This window comes from Falco cherrug, chromosome 6 (genome assembly GCF_023634085.1).
Source record: "Falco cherrug isolate bFalChe1 chromosome 6, bFalChe1.pri, whole genome shotgun sequence".
NCBI classification, from domain to species: Eukaryota; Metazoa; Chordata; class Aves; order Falconiformes; family Falconidae; genus Falco; species Falco cherrug.
The window spans coordinates 71,871,234-71,889,847 of NC_073702.1; the positions used below are offsets into that span (position 1 = coordinate 71,871,234).

The following is an 18,614-nucleotide window of genomic DNA, read 5'->3' on the forward strand; positions in this document are numbered from 1 at the left end:
ACAGGCCTTGGCACATCAGTAGCAGCAGAAAAGTCTCAGATGGTATGGTGCTATTTTCCTTTTCTAGAAAAAAACCCTTTGCATGGGGTAGGTTTTGTGTGTTTCAGTTAGTCTTTAATTATTATTTTTTTAATAACACAGATTTGTTTTATTGGTTGAGAATTTTGGTGTAGAGATCCCTGTGCTTTGAAATCCTTTCAATAAAATTACTTACACCTCTTTTGCTAAAACCCTGAAATTAAACTCTTGCTTCTCAGAGTAAATATCTTGCCCATGTTTTCTTCAATTCTAAGCTGCATATGTAATAGATCTTAAAAGTACTGAAGAACAACTTGATCTGACTTACCTAAACTATTGTATCTGTTCCTCAAAACTTGCTTAGAGGTGCCTAAAAAAGAAATGGATTAATTGGGGCATGTGCAGAGTGATCCTTTGCCAAATCCCTCCTGCCTCGAGTACTGCAGGAATTTACTAAGCTGTTGGATGATCTAGGTGGAACCTGCGTAATAGCCATGGATTTAACCACTGTGAACCTGTCTTAATTCCTCTTTGAACTCCTTTATACTTTTGGCTTCTACAACATCCCAAGGCACTGAATTTTCCACAATTAAATTATAGAAACCTCTTCATCTTCGGATTTAACTGTTGCCTGTAAACTTTCCTGAGTGCTCCCTACTTCTTACTGTAAGACAAAGCAAGGATTTGCTTCCATTGTTTCATTCTCCCTCCTAAGGGAAGTATTGAGCAGCTTCCAAATTTTGGAACTAGATGACAAGATAAAGCCAGAAGGAGAATGGATGAGTTAGAACTACTGAACTTTTGCAATCCATTGCTAACATCTGAATTAATTTTCCCCAGGAACACACATTAATAGGTTCAGACAACTCTCAAGATATCCAGCTGTGTGGAATGGGAATTCTTCCTGAACACTGCATTATAGACATCACCCCAGAAGGACAGGTTATATTAACACCTCAAAAAAATACTAGGTAAAGGAATAAAATACAGCTCCAGTTGTGTAATAATTGTAGTTTTATCTAATATTTTATGATTAGTGGTGCAAAAAGATAATTAGAAAATTAACTTTTCTATGTATTCTGAAGTAAGAAAATTCTTCTTCTTGTATCCTGCTTTTCCTTCTTTTTTTTTTTTTTTTTTGTCATCTACCCCTCTGTCAACTCATGTCTTTTGTTCTAAAGAGATTTCTCTCAGTGATGGTGTTTGTAGTCTAAGTTTTCAAAGAGAGGATAAGTAAATTGCATATGCTTTCAGCAAGTAGATAGTCACTGATTTGCAGCTGTGTAGATGTAACTATCAAAATTTGAATTAATTTTCTAGGAAATCTGTTGATATGCAAAGAGCTGCTGAAGCATTTATTGTTTTATTTGATTAAGTAGCAGTGCTTGAAAGCAGATGGTATATTCAAATTGATCACAAAATGACATGCATCATCAGCATCTCTGATAATTTATTGTTAGATACACAAAATTCAACAATTTCACGTTTACCCTGATTTGTAGTTGATCCTGCTTTGAGCAGGAGATTGGTGACATCCTGAGATTCCCTTCAAATTTGAGTTATCCTGCGATCCTATTTCAGGCTGAATGTGACTCTGAAATAAAAGTAGTTTCTGATTATTATAATTGGTTTATTGTCTTTAAACTATTTATATAGCAAAGGTCTCTGATGTCTTATTTTATGTCTGTATTTCACAGTAGTGTGAAAAGTGTTTATTTCCAGTGGCATCTTTTTTCAGGCCCCTCGTTTTTTAAGCTCTAATTATACTCCCCAGATCTAGCTGTCCATAAGCTTGAAGAATAAAAGAAGCTGAGTTTGAAGTGTTTATGAAACAGCACAAGGTAGATAGTGAAGTTTCTGGGGATATTTAGCCTCTTTGGAATCCATAAACCTGTTTACCTACCTTAACTAGTTACAATAAAGAAAGTAGCACTGGGGAAAAAAGCTAAGCCTCGTATACATGCGTTTGCTTTAGATTTTTGCCTTTTGACAGGACATTTGTAAATGGTTCTGCTGTGGCATGTCCTATCCAGCTACATCATGGAGACAGAATACTGTGGGGAAACAACCACTTCTTCAGGTACAAAAGATATTAAAGAAATCCTAAGTTTGCACCAACTTTGTTTTATCTTAAGGTGTAAGGAAAGATGTCAGTGGAGCGTTCAACCTGCAGGAGGAGGTGATTTCTTTTTCATAGGGATTATGAAGGCAATGCTGATGATTGACTGTTCATGAATGCTAAATGTTATAGCAACTGTGTGTGATTTTAATTTCAGAGCACTGGGTTGGCTTCTTGCATTTGCAAGGGACTGTAACCTTGCTGATGAGAACGTTGCTGTAGTTATCAGTACTATTATCTCACTGAAGAGATTTAGTTTTTGAGCTGGTAACTTTAATGTGCTCTGGTACCACATTAATACTAAGTACTTCCTCTTCCATGGTGAAAATACTACACCTAAGCTTTGTCTTGGATAGGTTGCCTTTTGGATTTTGAAGATAAGGTGTTAGATTTTTGACCTATGTTTTATAGTGATCTGGGTCTTACAAGGTCACTGTAAGGCTCTCTGTTCCCTGGAGTTCCAGCTCCAGCCATACCTACAAACTTCCTGTATCAGACAGGTAGATGTCTTCTGTGAAAGACAATATTCATGAAACTCTCTGGCTGGTCTGAAATACTTTAAAGATCAGTGGATTTAAATGATAACCTAAAACTTATTTGTTTTCTTTCATGCTTGAAGGAAGAATCCACATAAGAAGTGGGATATAATTTCATTATTGCCTCTAAGTTATTTGGATATGAGATGCCTGAAAAAATTCTTGGTTGTCTAAATTATATGATTAGTAGGTAGTATCAGGTACTCTCTATTGTTAAGAGCGCAGAATGAATCAGTTAATTTACCTTCAGCTCCCCTGTTTACCCTGAGGAAAAGTACTCTCACAGGAGATCAACAAATTTTGAAAGGGAAAAATCTACTGATTTGGATAATCTTCTTAATTTTAATAATCTTTGAAAGCAACCCTTTGTTTCAGAGTTGAGTAATTAATAGTTCTTCAAAAATTTTCCTTTTATTTAAAGGCTGAATTTACCAAAGAAAAAAAAGAAGACAGATCATGAGGATGAAGAACGAGACAACTCTATGAAGTGCAGCAATAGTGTTGAGCAGCTGGACATAGATGGAGATAATTCCAGTGAAGTGTCTAGTGAGATTAACTTCAGCTATGAATATGCTCAGATGGAAGTTACTATGAAGGCACTTGGTAGTAATGGTAAGAAGCAACAGAAATTATTGGGAGTATGTACAGAATGTGTGGTTACATCTTCAGGGACTCTTAGCCAGACTTTTCCCCTTATAACTTCCTAGTGGAGAATTTTTCTTGTGAATGACTCACCATAGCTATTTTTGCACTTGAGGGGGAAACAAAACATTGCAGATTGGTTTTTTTGGCAGTTCTTGATGAAAGAAAAGCCAAAACTGGAATATTGGTGGAACTGCAGCCTCAAATCAAAGTGTTTTCACTTTGTTGTTTATTTTTCTTGTGTTATATCTCACTCAGGCATTAATTATAGTGATTTCTGTCTCTGAAACAAAGTTCTTTAGTTTTTGTGGTCTTACATAGCTGTCCCAGAATGGCATTATTTTGGGAGATAGGAGGAAGTTTTTTGGAAGAATGGAAGAAAGCTTGGTCTTCCCCTTTTCTCAGTTTTTTTAAATCATCCATCCAATCTGTTCTGTGGATGTTTATTTTGCTCCACAGTTCAGCAGATTTTTTAAATATGCATTACAAGATATAATCACTTCCTCCTTTTATATGATAACTGTATTTACTGTCTGGAATGTTCCTTACCATGGATTTCAGTGGCTACTGCAGGCCCTAATGTGGATAACTGCAGAAATAGAATGGGGAAAGGAAGTACCAAATCATAGTAATTTGTGCCTTGCTCAAGAGCATGCAGCAGATCTGTAGCAGACCGTGCGAAAGATCTCAGATTTCAGAGTCCCCCATCTCTGTCCCATATTCATTACATGAGTGTTGCCATTTAATTTTGAGGTTACCAGGTATTTGACACCCCAGAAGTACTAGCTTCTTTATTTTCTGCTTAGATCCAATGCAGTCAATCTTGCAAAGCCTGGAGCAGCAGCATGAAGAGGAGAAGAGATCTGCGCTTGAACGACAAAGACTGATGTATGAACACGAACTGGAGCAACTACGAAGGCGATTGTCACCAGAGAAACAGCATTTCCGCAGCATGGACAGGTTCTCCTTTCATTCTCCCAGCGCTCAGCAGCGCTTACGGCAGTGGGCAGAGGAGAGGTGGGTAATCAGATCTGACCATCAGGAGCGTTCATTTAAATTTCTTCAATGTTAATGAATTTTGCAAGTTTTTAATTGCATTGCACGCTTCTACCGAATTTCTGAAAGGACTCCTGGAGGGAGGGGATTGGGGAGAACACGGCAAAAATAGTTTAAGAACAATCAGACCTGTAATGCTAGAAAAGATGAGAAAGAATGAGTGCCTCCTTTGTTAAGGAGAAACTATCCTTATCAGATTTGACTAAAGATGAGGTGATTGGAAGAAATTTTGGGACTTCTGTATGAATTTATTCTTCTGTGGATCATGACTTGGCTGTTTGGATGGTTGTTTTTCCTCTTGACTCACATCCATCTGCTTATCTGGGCAGGTCCTGGCAACCAGGAGAGTGCAGAAACAGAAAGGAGTAAGAGAATGATATAAAGAATTTTGATCTAAAGCATTAGAAAACTGTTTGATAACCACAGAGGGGCCACTGTCCTCTTTGCCTCTTCCTAGGCAATTGCACTGAGGTTATTTACTTCAGTCTCTAAATGATCATTTCCAGTATTACTGTCAAAAGGAGCAGCTGCAGGATGAAGAGGAAACTTACCCTAAAACAATGAGCATGGTAAAGACATTGTAATGAGAAAATACAAATCTAATTCATATTAGAAGCAACTTCTGAAATAGAAAATATTTGAGACAGTCTACCAAGGTGTTAGCTGTGTGTCTGGAATATTTTGTGGTGCCAGATTCCTGTGCTGCACAGTTGGTTACATTTGCCAGGAAGGCCGATGAGCAAGCAGGTCATGGTGTCTGAATAAACCTTTCTCTGTAAAACGGAACATCCACATCTGTGGTGGGGAAGCTCTGGAATAAGCCACACAAAAGCTGACTGTTCAGCACATGCATGGAGAAGTCTCCAAAGCCAGCAGTATGCTAATGTTCGTACTGCTAATTTCATACAGATGATCTCCACCATGTGCCTGTCTCCCCCCCGAAGAAATGCAATTTAATTCACCCGATTTTTGTGTTAAAAATCATAGAATCATTTGGGTTTGAAGGGACCTTAAAGACCACCCAGTCCTGCCCCCGGACAATGGCAGGGACCCCTCCCACCATCCCAGGCTGCTCCCAGCCCCGTCCAGCCTGGCCTTGAGCCCTGCCAGGGCTGGGGCACCCACAGCTGCTCTGGGCAGCCTGGGCCAGCGCCTCGCTGCCCTCACAGGGAAGAATTTCTTCCTCATCTCTCATCTCCATCTCCCCTCTCTCATGTAAAGCCATTCCCCCGTGTGCCATCGCCACCTGCCCTTGCCCAAAGCCCCTCCCCAGCTTTCTTGCCGGCCCCTTTAGGCACCGGCAGGTGCTCTAAGGTCTCCCCGCAGCCTTCTCCTCCCCAGGCTGAGCCACCCCAGCTCTCCCAGCCTGTCCCCACAGCAGAGCTGCTCCAGCCCCTGAGCATCTCCCTGGCCTCCTCTGGACCAGCTCCAACAGGTCCATGTCCTTCTGTTGTGGGGGGGCCCAGAGCTGGACGCAGCGCTGCAGGGGGGTCTCACCAGAGCAGAGTAGAGGGGGAGAATCACCTCCCTCAAACTGCTGGCCATGCTTCTTTTGATGCAACCCAGTGCAGGTGAACTTTGCTGGGTCATGTTGAGCTTCTTGACAACCAACACCCCCAAGTCCTTCTCCTCAGGGCTGCTTTAATCCATTCTCTGCCCAGCCTGTATTTGTGCTTGGGTTTGCCCCAGCCTACATGTGCAGGACCTTGCCCTTGGCCTTGCTGAACTTGATGAGGCTCACATGGGCCTGCCTGCCAAGGTCCCTCTGGATGGCAACCATTCCCTCCAGTGTGTTGACTGCACCACACAGCTTGGTGTCGCTGGCAGACTTGCTGAGGATGCTTTCCATCCCAGTGTCCATGTTGCCAACAAGGATGTTAAATGGCACTGGTCCCAGTTCCCTAAGGAATGCCGGTCATCACCGGTCTCCACTTGGGCATCAGGTCATTGACTGAAACTCTTTGAGTGTGACCGTCCAGCTAATTCTTTGTCCACCAAGTGTTTCATCTCAAATCCATGTCTCTCCAGTGTAGACAAGGTTGTGCGTGACAGTGTCAAATGCTTTGCACAATTCCAGGGAGATGACGTCAGTTGCTCTTCCCTTATCCACAATTTTGTAACCCCATCATAGAAGGCCGCCAAATTTTTCAGGCACAATTGCCCTTAGTGAAGCCATGTGGCTGTCACCAGTCACCTCCTTATTTTCCATGTGCCTTAGCATTGTTTTGAGGAGGATCTTGCTCCATGATTTTGCAGGGCACAGAGGTGAGACTGACTGGCCTATAGTTCACTAGGTCTTCCTTATCTCCCTTTGTAAAAATGGGGCTGATGTTTCCCCTTTTCCAGTCAGTGGGAACTTCCCTAGACTGCCCCAACTTCTCAGATATGATGGCCCCAACTTCTCAGATATGATGGATAGTGGCTTCCCTGGACTGCCACTTCTCCTCAAATATGATGGATAGTGGCTTAGCCACTTTATCCACCAGTTCCCTTGGGATTCACCAATGCATCTCATCAGGTCCCATGAATTTGTGCACCTTCAGGTTCCTTAGATGGTCTCAGACCTTATCTTCTGTAGTGGGCAGTTCTTCATTCTCCCAGTCTCTGCCTTTGACTTCTGCGGCTTGGGTGATGTGGCTGGAGAATCACAGGTGAAGACCGAGGCAAAAAAATTGTTGAGTACCTCAGCCCTCTCCATGTCCCAGGTAACCAGGTCTCCTGTTCCCTTCTGGAGAGGGCACACATTTCCCTTAGTCTTCCTTTTATCCCCGAGGTACCTGTAGAAGCTTTTCTTGCTGCCCCTGGTGTCCCTGGCCAGATTTAATTCTGTCAGGGCTTTAGCTTTCCTAATCTGATCCCTGGCTGCTTGGACAATTTCTCTGTATTTCTCCCAGGGTACCTGTCCTTGCTTCCACCTCTTTAGGATTCCTTTTCGTGTCTGAGTTCGTCCAGAAGCTCCTTGTTCATCCATGCAAGCCTCCTGGTGCTTTTGCCTGACTTCTTTTTGTTGGGATGCCATCGCTCCTGAGCTTGGAGGAGGTGATCCTTGAACGTTAACCAGCTTTCCTGGGCACTCCTCCCTCCGGGTCGTTATCCCATGGTACTCTACCAAGCAGATCCCTGAAGAGGCCAAGGACTGCTCTCCTGAAGGCCAGGGTGGTGAGCTTGCTGTGCACCCTCCTTGCCGCCCTGAGGATCTTGAACTCCACCGTTGCATGGTCACATTCCCCACCAGCCCCTCCTTGTTGGTGAGAACAAGGTCCAGCGTGGCACCTCTCCTCGTTGTCTCCTCTGTCACTTGGAGAAGGAAGTTATCATCAGGGCATTCCAGGAACCTCCTGGATTGCTTATGTCCTGCTGTGTTATCCCTCCAACAGATCTGGGATGGCTGAAGTCCTCCATGAGGGCCAGGGCTTGTGAACGTGGGGCTGCTCCTATCTGTGTATAGAGGGCCTCGTCCGCCCGGTCATCCTGGTGGGGCAGCCTGTAGCAGACCCCCACTACAATGCCACCTGTCCCTGCCCTCCCTTTGATCCTGACCCATAAGCTCTCGGTGGCTCCTCACCCATCCCCAGGCAGAGCTCCGTGCGCTCTGGGGGGTCACTGGCATAGAGGGTGACACCCCCCTCGTGTCCCCTGCCTGTCCTTCCTGTATCCTTCCATCCCAACACTCCAGTCACAGGAGCCACCCCACCATGTCTGTGTGACTGTGACACTGGTAAGATCATAGCCCTGCAGGTGTGCACATCTCTAACTCCTCTTATTCTCCATATTATGGAAAATTAATTTATTCTCCATACACAGAGGCGTTTAAGCCGGGCCCCGGTGAGGCTGGCTAACTGGCTGAGTGTTAAGACTCCTTCCTGCCAAGTGATCGTTTCTTTTGCACTTTGTTTCAATACTTAAATGCCGTGATTTTTCCTGTCTTCCCCTCCAACTCCCTTTCTTTTAGAGAAGAAATGTTGACCCACAGCCTGAGAAAGCTGCGAGAGCAGATTGTTAAAGCCAATTTGTATGTGAGAGAAGCCAATTTTATTGGAGAGGAATTGGACAAGAGGACAGAGTATAAAGTTACCCTCCAGATCCCAGCTTCAAGCCTTAATGCCAACAGTAAGGTAAGGTAGCCCTAATGGAACTAAATCATTATTCAGTAAGTTTGCCCCTCAGCATTCATACTTGTATCCTGACTTTAATGTTCTAGATAGTTTGCCACTCTATTCATGTGCATTAAATATGGCTTTGTTAGTGCATGCTACATCCTTATTTTGTTTTGTTACCATGAAAATCTTACAGTGTGCTGGCTTACTGATAAATATTTTGGTGCAAGACCTTTCCACTGGTGTTGAAATTCAGACTTGCTTCCGAGTGTTAAAATCTGTACAGGTTAGGCAGCATCTATTTCAAGTATTTACCATCACCTTGTGGACATTTGACTTTACATCATCCTAGTGAGCTGAGAAAATGCTGTCATCCCCATCATGAAGGGAGGAACTGGACCAGGGAGGATTTGGGTTATTTGTTCCAGACATCTTAGAAATTTTGGAAGAAAGGAACTGAACCTGAACTTCCATGTCTCAGGCTAGCTGCCTAAGCTGGGATTGTTTCTGTTCTTGAGGTCAGCTCAATATTTTGGTGATATGCAGGCCGTTGTTAGTACAGTAGATGTATTTTATTCCAGGATTAGAATTTTTATCAACTGCTTTAGAGGTTTCTCTCATCTTTTTGTTTTTCTCAGTGTCTGCTGGCCCATCTAGAAACAGGATGGTAAAGAGGGTTAGTTTTCTTGAAAGTTACTGACAGCAGTAACTTTAGCTGGAACTCCAGGCCTATTGTAACTTGAGGGTATTTGTGAAATGCTTAAATGTTCCTATTTCTAACACTTGTGTAAGGTGAAAATCCACAGAAACTAGTGCCTGTAGGTGTGATTAGATTTCACGGTTAAACTGAACACGAATATACTGCGACAGCTAAACTCAGAGTTTGTCACCCTTGAAAAAACCCACCAAAATCCAGACTTTTCTCAAAGATATTCTCAGTTTTGTATTGGTTTTGAACTCTTTTTTCATTGTTGTGACACATATTCCTTACATTTTTATTTATATATATATATATATTTATAAACATATATATATATAAAGAAATATAAATATATATAATTGTTTCACAGAGAGGTGCAATTCTCAGCGAGCCCGCTATTCAGGTGAGAAGGAAAGGGAAAGGCAAACAGATTTGGTCACTGGAAAAGCTGGAGAATCGATTGGTAGATATGAGAGATCTTTACCAGGAGTGGAAAGACTGTGAGGAAGACAACCCAGTAAGTAAAAATTACTCCAGTGTTGTGCTGATAGAATTACATCTCTGTTCAATTTTTTGTTTAAGTAGATGTGAGAAAATCTTCTGGCTCAGGACGGGGGGGGGGGGTTGAGGGGTGGGGAGGGAAGATGTAAAGAGATAAGTTTTCCTGAGCTTTTGCTTTTCCTAGTACTGAAGTGATCTTCAGCATTTCATTATCCCTTATCTTGTCACTTTGATGCTTGCTTGCATGCATGGTTTGGTGATGGAACCAAGCATACAATGCGAAGCAGTAAGTAAGCACAACAGCAGCTGATATTCGGGCTGACCTCGCTGAATCTGATGGTGTGAAGGAGAGGTTGCCGAGGGTAGGCCTTATACTCGCTCCAAAGTAAAATTCAAGTTTCCATTCTTCTTGTGATCTTACCTGGTCTCTTGCTTGAGTCCATTTTTCTTTCACTGGGCTGGTTTGTGCAACACTTTGAAAACTGTTTCATGAAAAGCTTGTTTTTCTTACATTATTATGGATTTCATTGAAGGTGATGAGAGCTTACTTCAGGCGAGCTGATCCATTCTATGATGAGCAGGAAAACCACAGCCTTATCGGAGTAGCCAATGTTTTTCTTGAGTGCCTGTTCTATGATGTGAAGCTACAATATGCTGTTCCAATCATCAATCAGAAGGGAGAGGTTTGTCATTCTTCTATAATCTATCCTTACTCAACTGTTTAATTACAGCCCATGGATCTCATTATCAGTATGTAGTAGATATTTTCCAGTTTCATGTGCACAAGCTCTTTGCTAACGATTTGGAATTACGCAAATCCCATAATACCTTACTAGAGTTGTTTAGACAGCTCTGAATCCCAGCATAGTGATTGTGAAAGGAGAAAGTGTTGCTGAGCACCTTTCTGAGCAAAGCAGCCCAAAATAAATGCTTAGCAGAGTGAGTTTGAGCTGTAGCTCCCCTGGCTTTCACTACCATCAAGAATAGGCTCTTAAATATATACTGTAAGAACAACTTCAAAGGCAGCTAGAGCATAGCAGGCGGCATTCTCTGTGCTTTACATCACATGCACTTTGCAGACTCCCTGGAGACTGGTGTGAAGGTGAGTGAGATTGCAGTACACTGTTCCCAAAGTCACTCTACCGGCTGCTTTCTTTATGAGTTTACAACAAAAGGCTCTTTGATTCTTGCTCCAGAGCATCCTTCATCTGGTGCAATAAATGCGCAGTGCAAAACATAGAAAGAAATAAAATGTTGTCTGTTTACAGGTTGGAAAAAGCAGTAGTTGTAGTTACCTGAAAAGGGATGAACCTGTCACTGTTTTCTGGCACACAAGTAATTCTTATTCCTTTCTTATCAGGTATCGGGTCGTCTCCATGTTGAAGTTGTTCGCGTGAGTGGGGAAATAGATGACAGGTTGGTTGGAGGTGAGGATAGTCCAGACTATTCAAATGAAAATGATGCTCAGGAGAGAAAACTGGTCTGCAGGGTGAGTTCCAGATATATCCCAACCTCTGAGCAACCTTCCCTCTTTCTATCCCAAGTCTTAAAGAAGTCCCTGGACAATATGAACAATCTGGGGGCAATTGTACTCTTTCTCACTTTTTATCCTGTCCCATAGAGCTCCTTGTGTTTGCAAGCAGTATGGGACATCATTACAGGAAACGTTCTCTAAGGATCTTGAGGGCTGCCTTACTATAGAGCTGTAACTAATTTGAACTTAATTTGACAAATGGAGAATAGAAGTTTATTAAAAAATGTGGTTAATATGATGGCTTTGTTTAGATCAGAAGGTGTATTCAAAACATTTTGTGTCTATTTGGCCTTGATTTTGAAAAAGGGGGGACAGCATACTTTGGTATTGTTGGAGGTTATATTTTGTTTCTAGCATCACAGAATAAGGACAAGTAGTATCTTAAAACCAAGATTTTGCAGAATAAAGGAGCCTGTTTTGGTAGAAGTATGAGATTTTTACTGTTCCTCATCAATTCCTCATCAATTATGATGTTTTTGGTGCATTTTACCATTAAACATTAATAATATGTTTTGGGGTATTTGTAAAATTCAGCCCTTTAGCTTTTACTCCCAAGAAGTATATGCCTGGTGACATCTAGTGACGATGTTCAGCTGATGCATCCAAAACGTTGTCTCCAATGTATATCCATGCAGAAATCTGTTATTTTGTAAAGTTATTTGCTTGGGTTTTTTTTTTGTTATCCTTTGCAGCAAACAGAATAACATTCTACCAGAAGGTATTTTTAATTCTATGCCCAATGAATAAATGCTTTTCCTTTGTTTCTCATCTCTTTTCTAGATTAAAATACTTCAGGCTACAGGTTTGCCACAGCACCTCTCCCACTTTGTGTTCTGCAAATACACATTCTGGGATCAACTTGAGCCAGTTAATGTTGCACCTGAGGTGGATCCTTCCTTATCTTCTGTCAGCAAAGAGCCACGGTGCATGGTTGTCTTCGATCACTGCAATGTAATATTTTTTTCTATTTTATTAATGAAACTCTAGGCAGACAAAGAAGGTTTATGCTTGGGTAACAGTTTTAGTTGCCTCTTCACTCACATTATAGTATTTCATGAGGCTGATACCCTAATACCTTTTAATAAGGACTTAAAACATCTTCAGAGTCCATATAAGTTTGATTGTTCGACGCTGTTCACTTGTACAAAAATCATAGAAGATGAAGTAGTGGATTAATAAAGGAAAGCAATCTGTTCAGCAGAGAGACTTATGTTAAGAGTTTACCCACAGTAAAAATGCTGCTGAACATGAATGGAAAATTAATATTCACCAGAGTCTATTGAATATCTGCATCTGAGCTGATCACTCTACACACTGATGTAGTGGAGAGAAATGTCCCAGTCCTGGGACATGATGCCTGTTATCCTAATGTAGACAGTGAAGTTAGGTCATGTATATTAGAACGGACTGTTTCTTCCCATTGCCTCAAACAACTGTCTGAGTGGAGACATCTTTAATAGAGATATGTAAAGTCAGCTTAGATGAATCCCAGCCAAATCACCTGAGTTCTTGTCTTGTTCTTTCTATCATTTTTCATTACACTGGGCAATTTATTCCACTTACCATTTGTGAAATAGATATAATACTTTCTGATGAGTTTTGATTTACTGATTCTGAACATTCAAACTTGTGATTTTTTTTTTTTTTTTACATCTTTTTTTTTTTTTGAAACATTGGTTCAGGACTTGGAACACCATGTGGTCATTTTTCAACTATTTTGACTTCAGTCTTCAGCAATCATGTATCTTTGCCTTGCCTCCTGATTTTACAACTGAGCTGACAGTTTCTCCCTTCCTTCATAATTGTGTCTTGAGGACCAGAGTGACTTTACTGCGCGTTTGTATTAAAGTCAAGACAGTAAATCTGTAAGCCTAAGTCGTTGAGTAGTGACAGTCATCAACCATTTTGTCGCTTACATACAGGAGGTTTCTGTAAATATTTCTGAAGACTTTATGGAACATCTTTATGATGGTGCTTTGGCAATTGAAGTCTATGGGCACAAGCACAGTGGTGACCGCAAAAATCCAGCCCTGTGGGATTTGGGAATAATTCAAGCCAAAACACGCAGCCTTCGTGACAGGTAAATATGAAAAATAGATCCTTGGTTTAGAATTTTGGAAAAATCGCTGAGCTGCCCAATTTTGAAACAGGTTTGGGGTAAGTAGTCAAATTTTGAAGTGAGATAACTGAACGTGTTTGAGACTCTATCTGTTAGACTCTTATAAATAGACTGTCTATTGGAAAAACACCATGCAATGTGGCAGTAGGCTTTAAAGAAGGAAAAGAGGAGAAATGCCCATCTCCATTTCAAACTAAAAGGGGTAAAACTTGAAAGACTTTAAAGTCCCCTTTATTTAGGCAAACTCAAGTGCCTAAGTAGGTGCTACAAAAGAGCAAGCTGAATATTTTCCTTCATATTGTTATGTTATTCTGTGCCAGAACGAGCTATCAAGTCTAAAGCAGCAAGATGCTGTTCTGGCTGTATGCTGATGTATTTATTCAAGGTCTGACTCCAATTCATTCTTGGCCATGAAATGTCATCACTGTAATGCTTCTGTTGGATAAGCTGTATTGCTAATTACTTCAGTTGCAGTAAATATGCAACAGTATGGTAATTCAGACTGAAGGGTATTGTTTTTTTTGCTGGCAGCCATTTGTTGTCCCCGAAGTAAGCTTAGTAGCATTTTCTTCAATGTAAGTTGTTTTGCCTCTCCAGTTAGAAGGCAGCTCTGCACCTTAGTTTGTTAGCAGTTACTTCTCATTTTACTCCCAGCCTAAGCTTGTGTTGAATGTATTGAATATTAAGCTATATATAAGGAAATTCAAAAGAAAAGTCAGGAAAACATGGTAAAGAGGAGATGGAAAAAAGATGCTATAAAACTGTTAGGTTTGGTAGCTGAGTAGTAAGTACCTCCTTCCTTCTTAATTTTGAAGTACTACAACAGTGGCAGTTTCTTATTTAAGCTCTTGGAAGAATTAGAGAGAAGGCGGTAGTATGTAGTTCAGGAAAGCGCCCTGAATCTTGAAAGCTTGTGAGACAGTGTCATATTTCATTTTGCTATCTTCTGTATGAATCTGATTGCACTGACAACACTGGGCTTCTGTGGCAGTAGCTGAGACCAGAGCTCAAATGTTACAATGGAGTGGAATTGGTTTTGTACTGGAGTCAAGAAAAGTCTTATTTCTGATGTTTGACTAAGAGAGCTGCTAGTAAAATCTGTAAGCACTGCACAACTAGTAACACTAGATACTCACAAATGGTGCATCTATTGAAGTGTTCCTTTGCATCTTTAATCTGAGCTAATGCTTTGGGTTCTTTCTTTGGGGGGTGGGGGAGCAGGAAAGAAAGAAGCAGTATTTGATATGTGTTGCAGGTGGAGTGAAGTGACCCGGAAAGTAGAACTCTGGGTTCAAATTCTGGAGCTGAATGAGAATGGGGAATACTGCCCAGTTGAGGTGACTCCTGCGAAGGATGTATGCACAGGAGGCATCTTCCAGCTCAGGCAGGTAAGGTAGCACGTACAGGATTTCAGCTGTGGAAAGAGTCTGCAGAAAGATAAGAAGTTTCTTTTTTGTATGGTAAAGGGATGGTGTCCAAGGCACTGTCAAACTTAGACACAAAATATGATACTGTGTAAAACAGATATAAAGTGGAGTCCCTCTGTTTTGTGAAACTGCCAGCGTGCGTACGCTCAGATGTAAAGGTGATCAAAGACTTACCTGTAATCTTTTTGCTATGTTCTTTCCCTGTTCTGTGATAGCACCAGGTAGAAAAGACATCGGTCTCAACTGTACTTAATTATTTTTTAAAGAGGTCCAGAGTTCCCCTTTATTTGATCCCACCCAGCCACTCCTTTGTTCTTTGAATTCTACACGCATTAAATTGTTAATGCTTAACTGCGTGGTTAACATTTTTAAGTGATAAGCTGTTGCCCAGAGAACACCATGAATTAGTAAAAGTTACATACAGGCTGCACCTCTGAACTCCCCAACTCCTTTGATATTTTTTTTTTAAATTCTTTTTTTCCCTATGGGTTTTACTAAGGAATAGTTACTTTGCTGCACTGATAGCATCGGTGGGTAAGAATTTTCAGTCAAGTAGACCAGAGTCAGGAGAAGTTCAATGAAATTCCAATAGCACCAAATTAAACTATTTTCTCTCCTCTTTTGTAGGTGGGGAGGAGATCCTATTTTCCCCTTTCAAAAGTGTTAAAAATAAAATTCTATAAGTGTATGTTTAAACAACACTCCATAAAATTAAACTGGGGAATTGATGAATGCTGAACTATTTTTTTTCTTTTTTCTGTAAATACATAAATCCTGTAAGCATTCATCCTTGGAACAGAAGGGATATCTCTTGAACGCTGGGTCATTGAGACTGCAGTACTTGCCACTGTTCTTCCCGAAACAAAAATATAATGTTGCTTGCAAATGACTGCCAGTAGAGGTCTCTCTGTCATTAAGCTTTCAGCATTTTATATTCTTTTTTTCTAAGCATTTCAAATTATTCTATTGGGCAGGGGCAATCTCGACGAATTCAGGTTGAAGTGAGATCTGTACAGGAATCTGGGACCCTGCCACTGATGGAGGAATCAATATTATCTGTTGGCATTGGCTGTGTTCAAATAAAACATGTCAAGTCACAAAAAGTACCTGAAAATTACCAGGTGAGAGTCTGAATATTTCCTGTCCACTATGGCCAAAAGCATAAAGTGATGTCCTGAGTTTGTTGCAGTTGGAGCCAACTCAATTCATTTCAAGTTTTAGTTTGGTTTTGGGGAATATTTTTAAAATCTACTTCTTAAACTTATAAAGCAATGTCAAGAAGAATTGTCAGAATTGCTTTGATGGTGGTTTTAGGGATTATTCAGGATAGTTTATAAACCTCTGTCTTTCAGAGGTGTTGTGGAAGGGCTTCCTGTTAATCAAAAATAATCTTCCATGGCACAAAAAATTTGTAAGACCACCTTCTGTGTCTGGTTTATTTTGGGTTTTGTTCCTAGCCTTTTAAAAGCAGCACAGCTTTAACACACCATTCAAAGAAGAAAAGGAAATGCCTGGTTTCTAAAAATCACTAGAGTTTGTCCAGTAGATTTTACTTATAATATTAGATACAGCAGGAATTTTAAGTAAGTATTCAATTTAAAATAAATCAATGGAACATATATTCAAATAGTGTTGAGTTACGAATGTTAGAATTATGTGAGCCGGTTGTTGGCCCATAGTGTATGTTGGCCAGTTTTTTGACAACCTCAGAAGCACTGCATCTCATCTTAAGCTGCAAGTCTATTGATCTGTTTTCAGTGATTGTCTTTTGGCAATACTCCTATCAGTTTTTAGCGCAGTTTGACTTTTTCCCCCAACAGCTAAATTAAAATTTAGTTACTCCTCTGACTTTGAAAGCCAAAATCTGGTGCAACAGAACAAGAAAGCCTCCAGACTTGTTTGATTTGCTGCCCTGCTTGAGACAGGGCCAACTAAATGTCAGATAGCTTTTGGGACATCTCCCAGCTTTTCATAATGTTTACCCTGTTGACAGAGTATGATTCAGTCTTGTGTCTGCTCCCCTTTTTTGCTTAATCAGTGTTGTTTTTCCATGTGAGGTCTGAAGTAGTTGGGTTTTTTGTTGTCTCCTAACCTTAGCAATCTCTTGCCCCTTGTGTGTCAGGGGCACAAAAAAAGGGGGCATTTTTTCCACCTTGCAGAATTCTCACTTTTCAGCAACATCCTAGGCAGATTGCTTTTATTCCTCATTATGCTTCTGCTAGCAACTCTGCCTGCGGGCTTTCTAGCTGCGTTTCCATCACAGCAGTCCCCAATACCCATGTCCTGCAGAGCATGTAAACTGTTGTTTCTCTCCTGCTCCTGAATGGAGCAAGTTTCTTAAGAGACTCTTCTCTCCTGAGACAGAATGACTGATTCTTGCAAATTTTACTTGAAAGCTATTACACAGCGGCAGCATATGCATGCACCTTTCAGCCTGTTTCCCAAGGGGACAGGTCCCAGGTTGAGCATCCTGTCTGTCTCACCCTGTTTCTTCCCCAGTGAATTTATCTGTTGACCAGTTTCAACTGTATACAGCAGAGCTGGCAATCCACAAATTACTACGTTCTTTCAAGAAGAAAGATTTAAGCCCTGCTCAGGAGAGAGAGACCAGTGAGTTGTGTCTGATGTTGATAACCCACATGGGAAAGGGCTGTTGAAAAACCATGTGTTATCAGTCCAGTTGCTCACAATAGCCTTCTGACTTGAGCACCTGGATTTTTAGTCCCCTTATTAACATTTCTCTATTTCAAACAAATCAGTATCTATGGAATGTGAAAGATTTTTCTGAAGACCTTGAACTGAGAAAATGCCTCTTCTATATGGCTTTTTAATTTTAGCTTAGCTAAGAGTGTGCTTTCATTATTAAGGTACAAAAGTAGACTCCAGTGGCTTGTTATTACTTAAATAGATAAGTAATAACTTGGGGAGGGTTGGAGTCTTCATTGCTTTTCCATTCACTGTGCAGGAGTGGCAGTTGTGCTTATATTCATTGCAAGTGGCTCTGCTTGTGATGAATGTTGAGAATGAAAGGTGGTGTTTCCCATCAGAAAATAATGAAAATCAAAATGTCAGAGGTCTACATTGTGACTCCTGGTGTGGTAGACAGAGTTATTCGAACTCCCTAACAATTGGCTTAGACGTTTACAATTTTTCTCCTCTAAATGCTACAGCAAGCTTACCTCAAATCCTTTATGCCAGACTTTGATTGTTATTTTTTTCAGTGCTTGCTGTAACATTCATACTTAAGTCTTACAGGTAAAACAGCACATTTTTCTTTGCTGTCCAGATTCAGCAGATCTCAAGTTGTCTCGCTATAACTCCTATTTTTTCTTAGGGCAATTTAAGCATTCAAGTTGTTTCCAATTAAGAAGACTTCTAATAGCTGTATTTCTGTGAAATTTTTCCATTGTAATTGTTGGATTATTCTAGTTTGCGTTTAGATGAGCTGAAAGCAGCAAATCTTTGGGATGTCAATGTGTTTTAATTCTATGATTATACACCACTGCTAAGCTCAGACTTTTATGTAAGACTGCCAATATTGTTTAAAACAGTTGCACCTTTTGCTTTCAATGTATTTCCTGCTATTAAAAATATTTTAATGGTACGGTGTTGCATGTTTTGGCCTAGGAAGAAGATGATGAAATGGACAGTTATCAGGTAAAAAAAAATCTGAATTCTCTCTTTTTACAAACTCAGACACTTTCAGATTAAAACATGTTAGAGGAGGATTGGCTTTTATCTTTGCTGCGCTGGTTGGATATGCTGAGAGCCCGTATTCTGAAGAGACTAAAAACTTAAGAATTGCATAGATTGTTATGCTGCAATGCCATATGGTGGATTAGAGAGGTGAAAGGGAAAGAACAAG

At 40.7% G+C, this 18,614-nt stretch overlaps 1 protein-coding gene across 5 annotated transcripts in view; it reads left to right on the forward strand.

Annotated features, from left to right (window-relative positions):
* The window catches only part of KIF13B (kinesin family member 13B), a 133,131-nt gene that overhangs the window by 73,732 nt on the left and 40,785 nt on the right, over window positions 1–18,614 (forward strand). For all 5 annotated transcript variants that reach the window (XM_027811533.2, XM_027811537.2, XM_027811535.2 and 2 more), the window contains exons 14-26: window positions 859–989; window positions 2,012–2,098; window positions 3,095–3,285; window positions 4,122–4,332; window positions 8,324–8,486; window positions 9,539–9,685; window positions 10,203–10,352; window positions 11,030–11,158; window positions 11,984–12,154; window positions 13,126–13,283; window positions 14,578–14,710; window positions 15,724–15,870; window positions 18,377–18,406. In XM_027811533.2, the coding sequence (XP_027667334.2) occupies window positions 859–989; window positions 2,012–2,098; window positions 3,095–3,285; window positions 4,122–4,332; window positions 8,324–8,486; window positions 9,539–9,685; window positions 10,203–10,352; window positions 11,030–11,158; window positions 11,984–12,154; window positions 13,126–13,283; window positions 14,578–14,710; window positions 15,724–15,870; window positions 18,377–18,406 (1,848 nt within the window). The remainder of the gene's footprint in view (window positions 1–858; window positions 990–2,011; window positions 2,099–3,094; window positions 3,286–4,121; window positions 4,333–8,323; window positions 8,487–9,538; window positions 9,686–10,202; window positions 10,353–11,029; window positions 11,159–11,983; window positions 12,155–13,125; window positions 13,284–14,577; window positions 14,711–15,723; window positions 15,871–18,376; window positions 18,407–18,614) is intronic.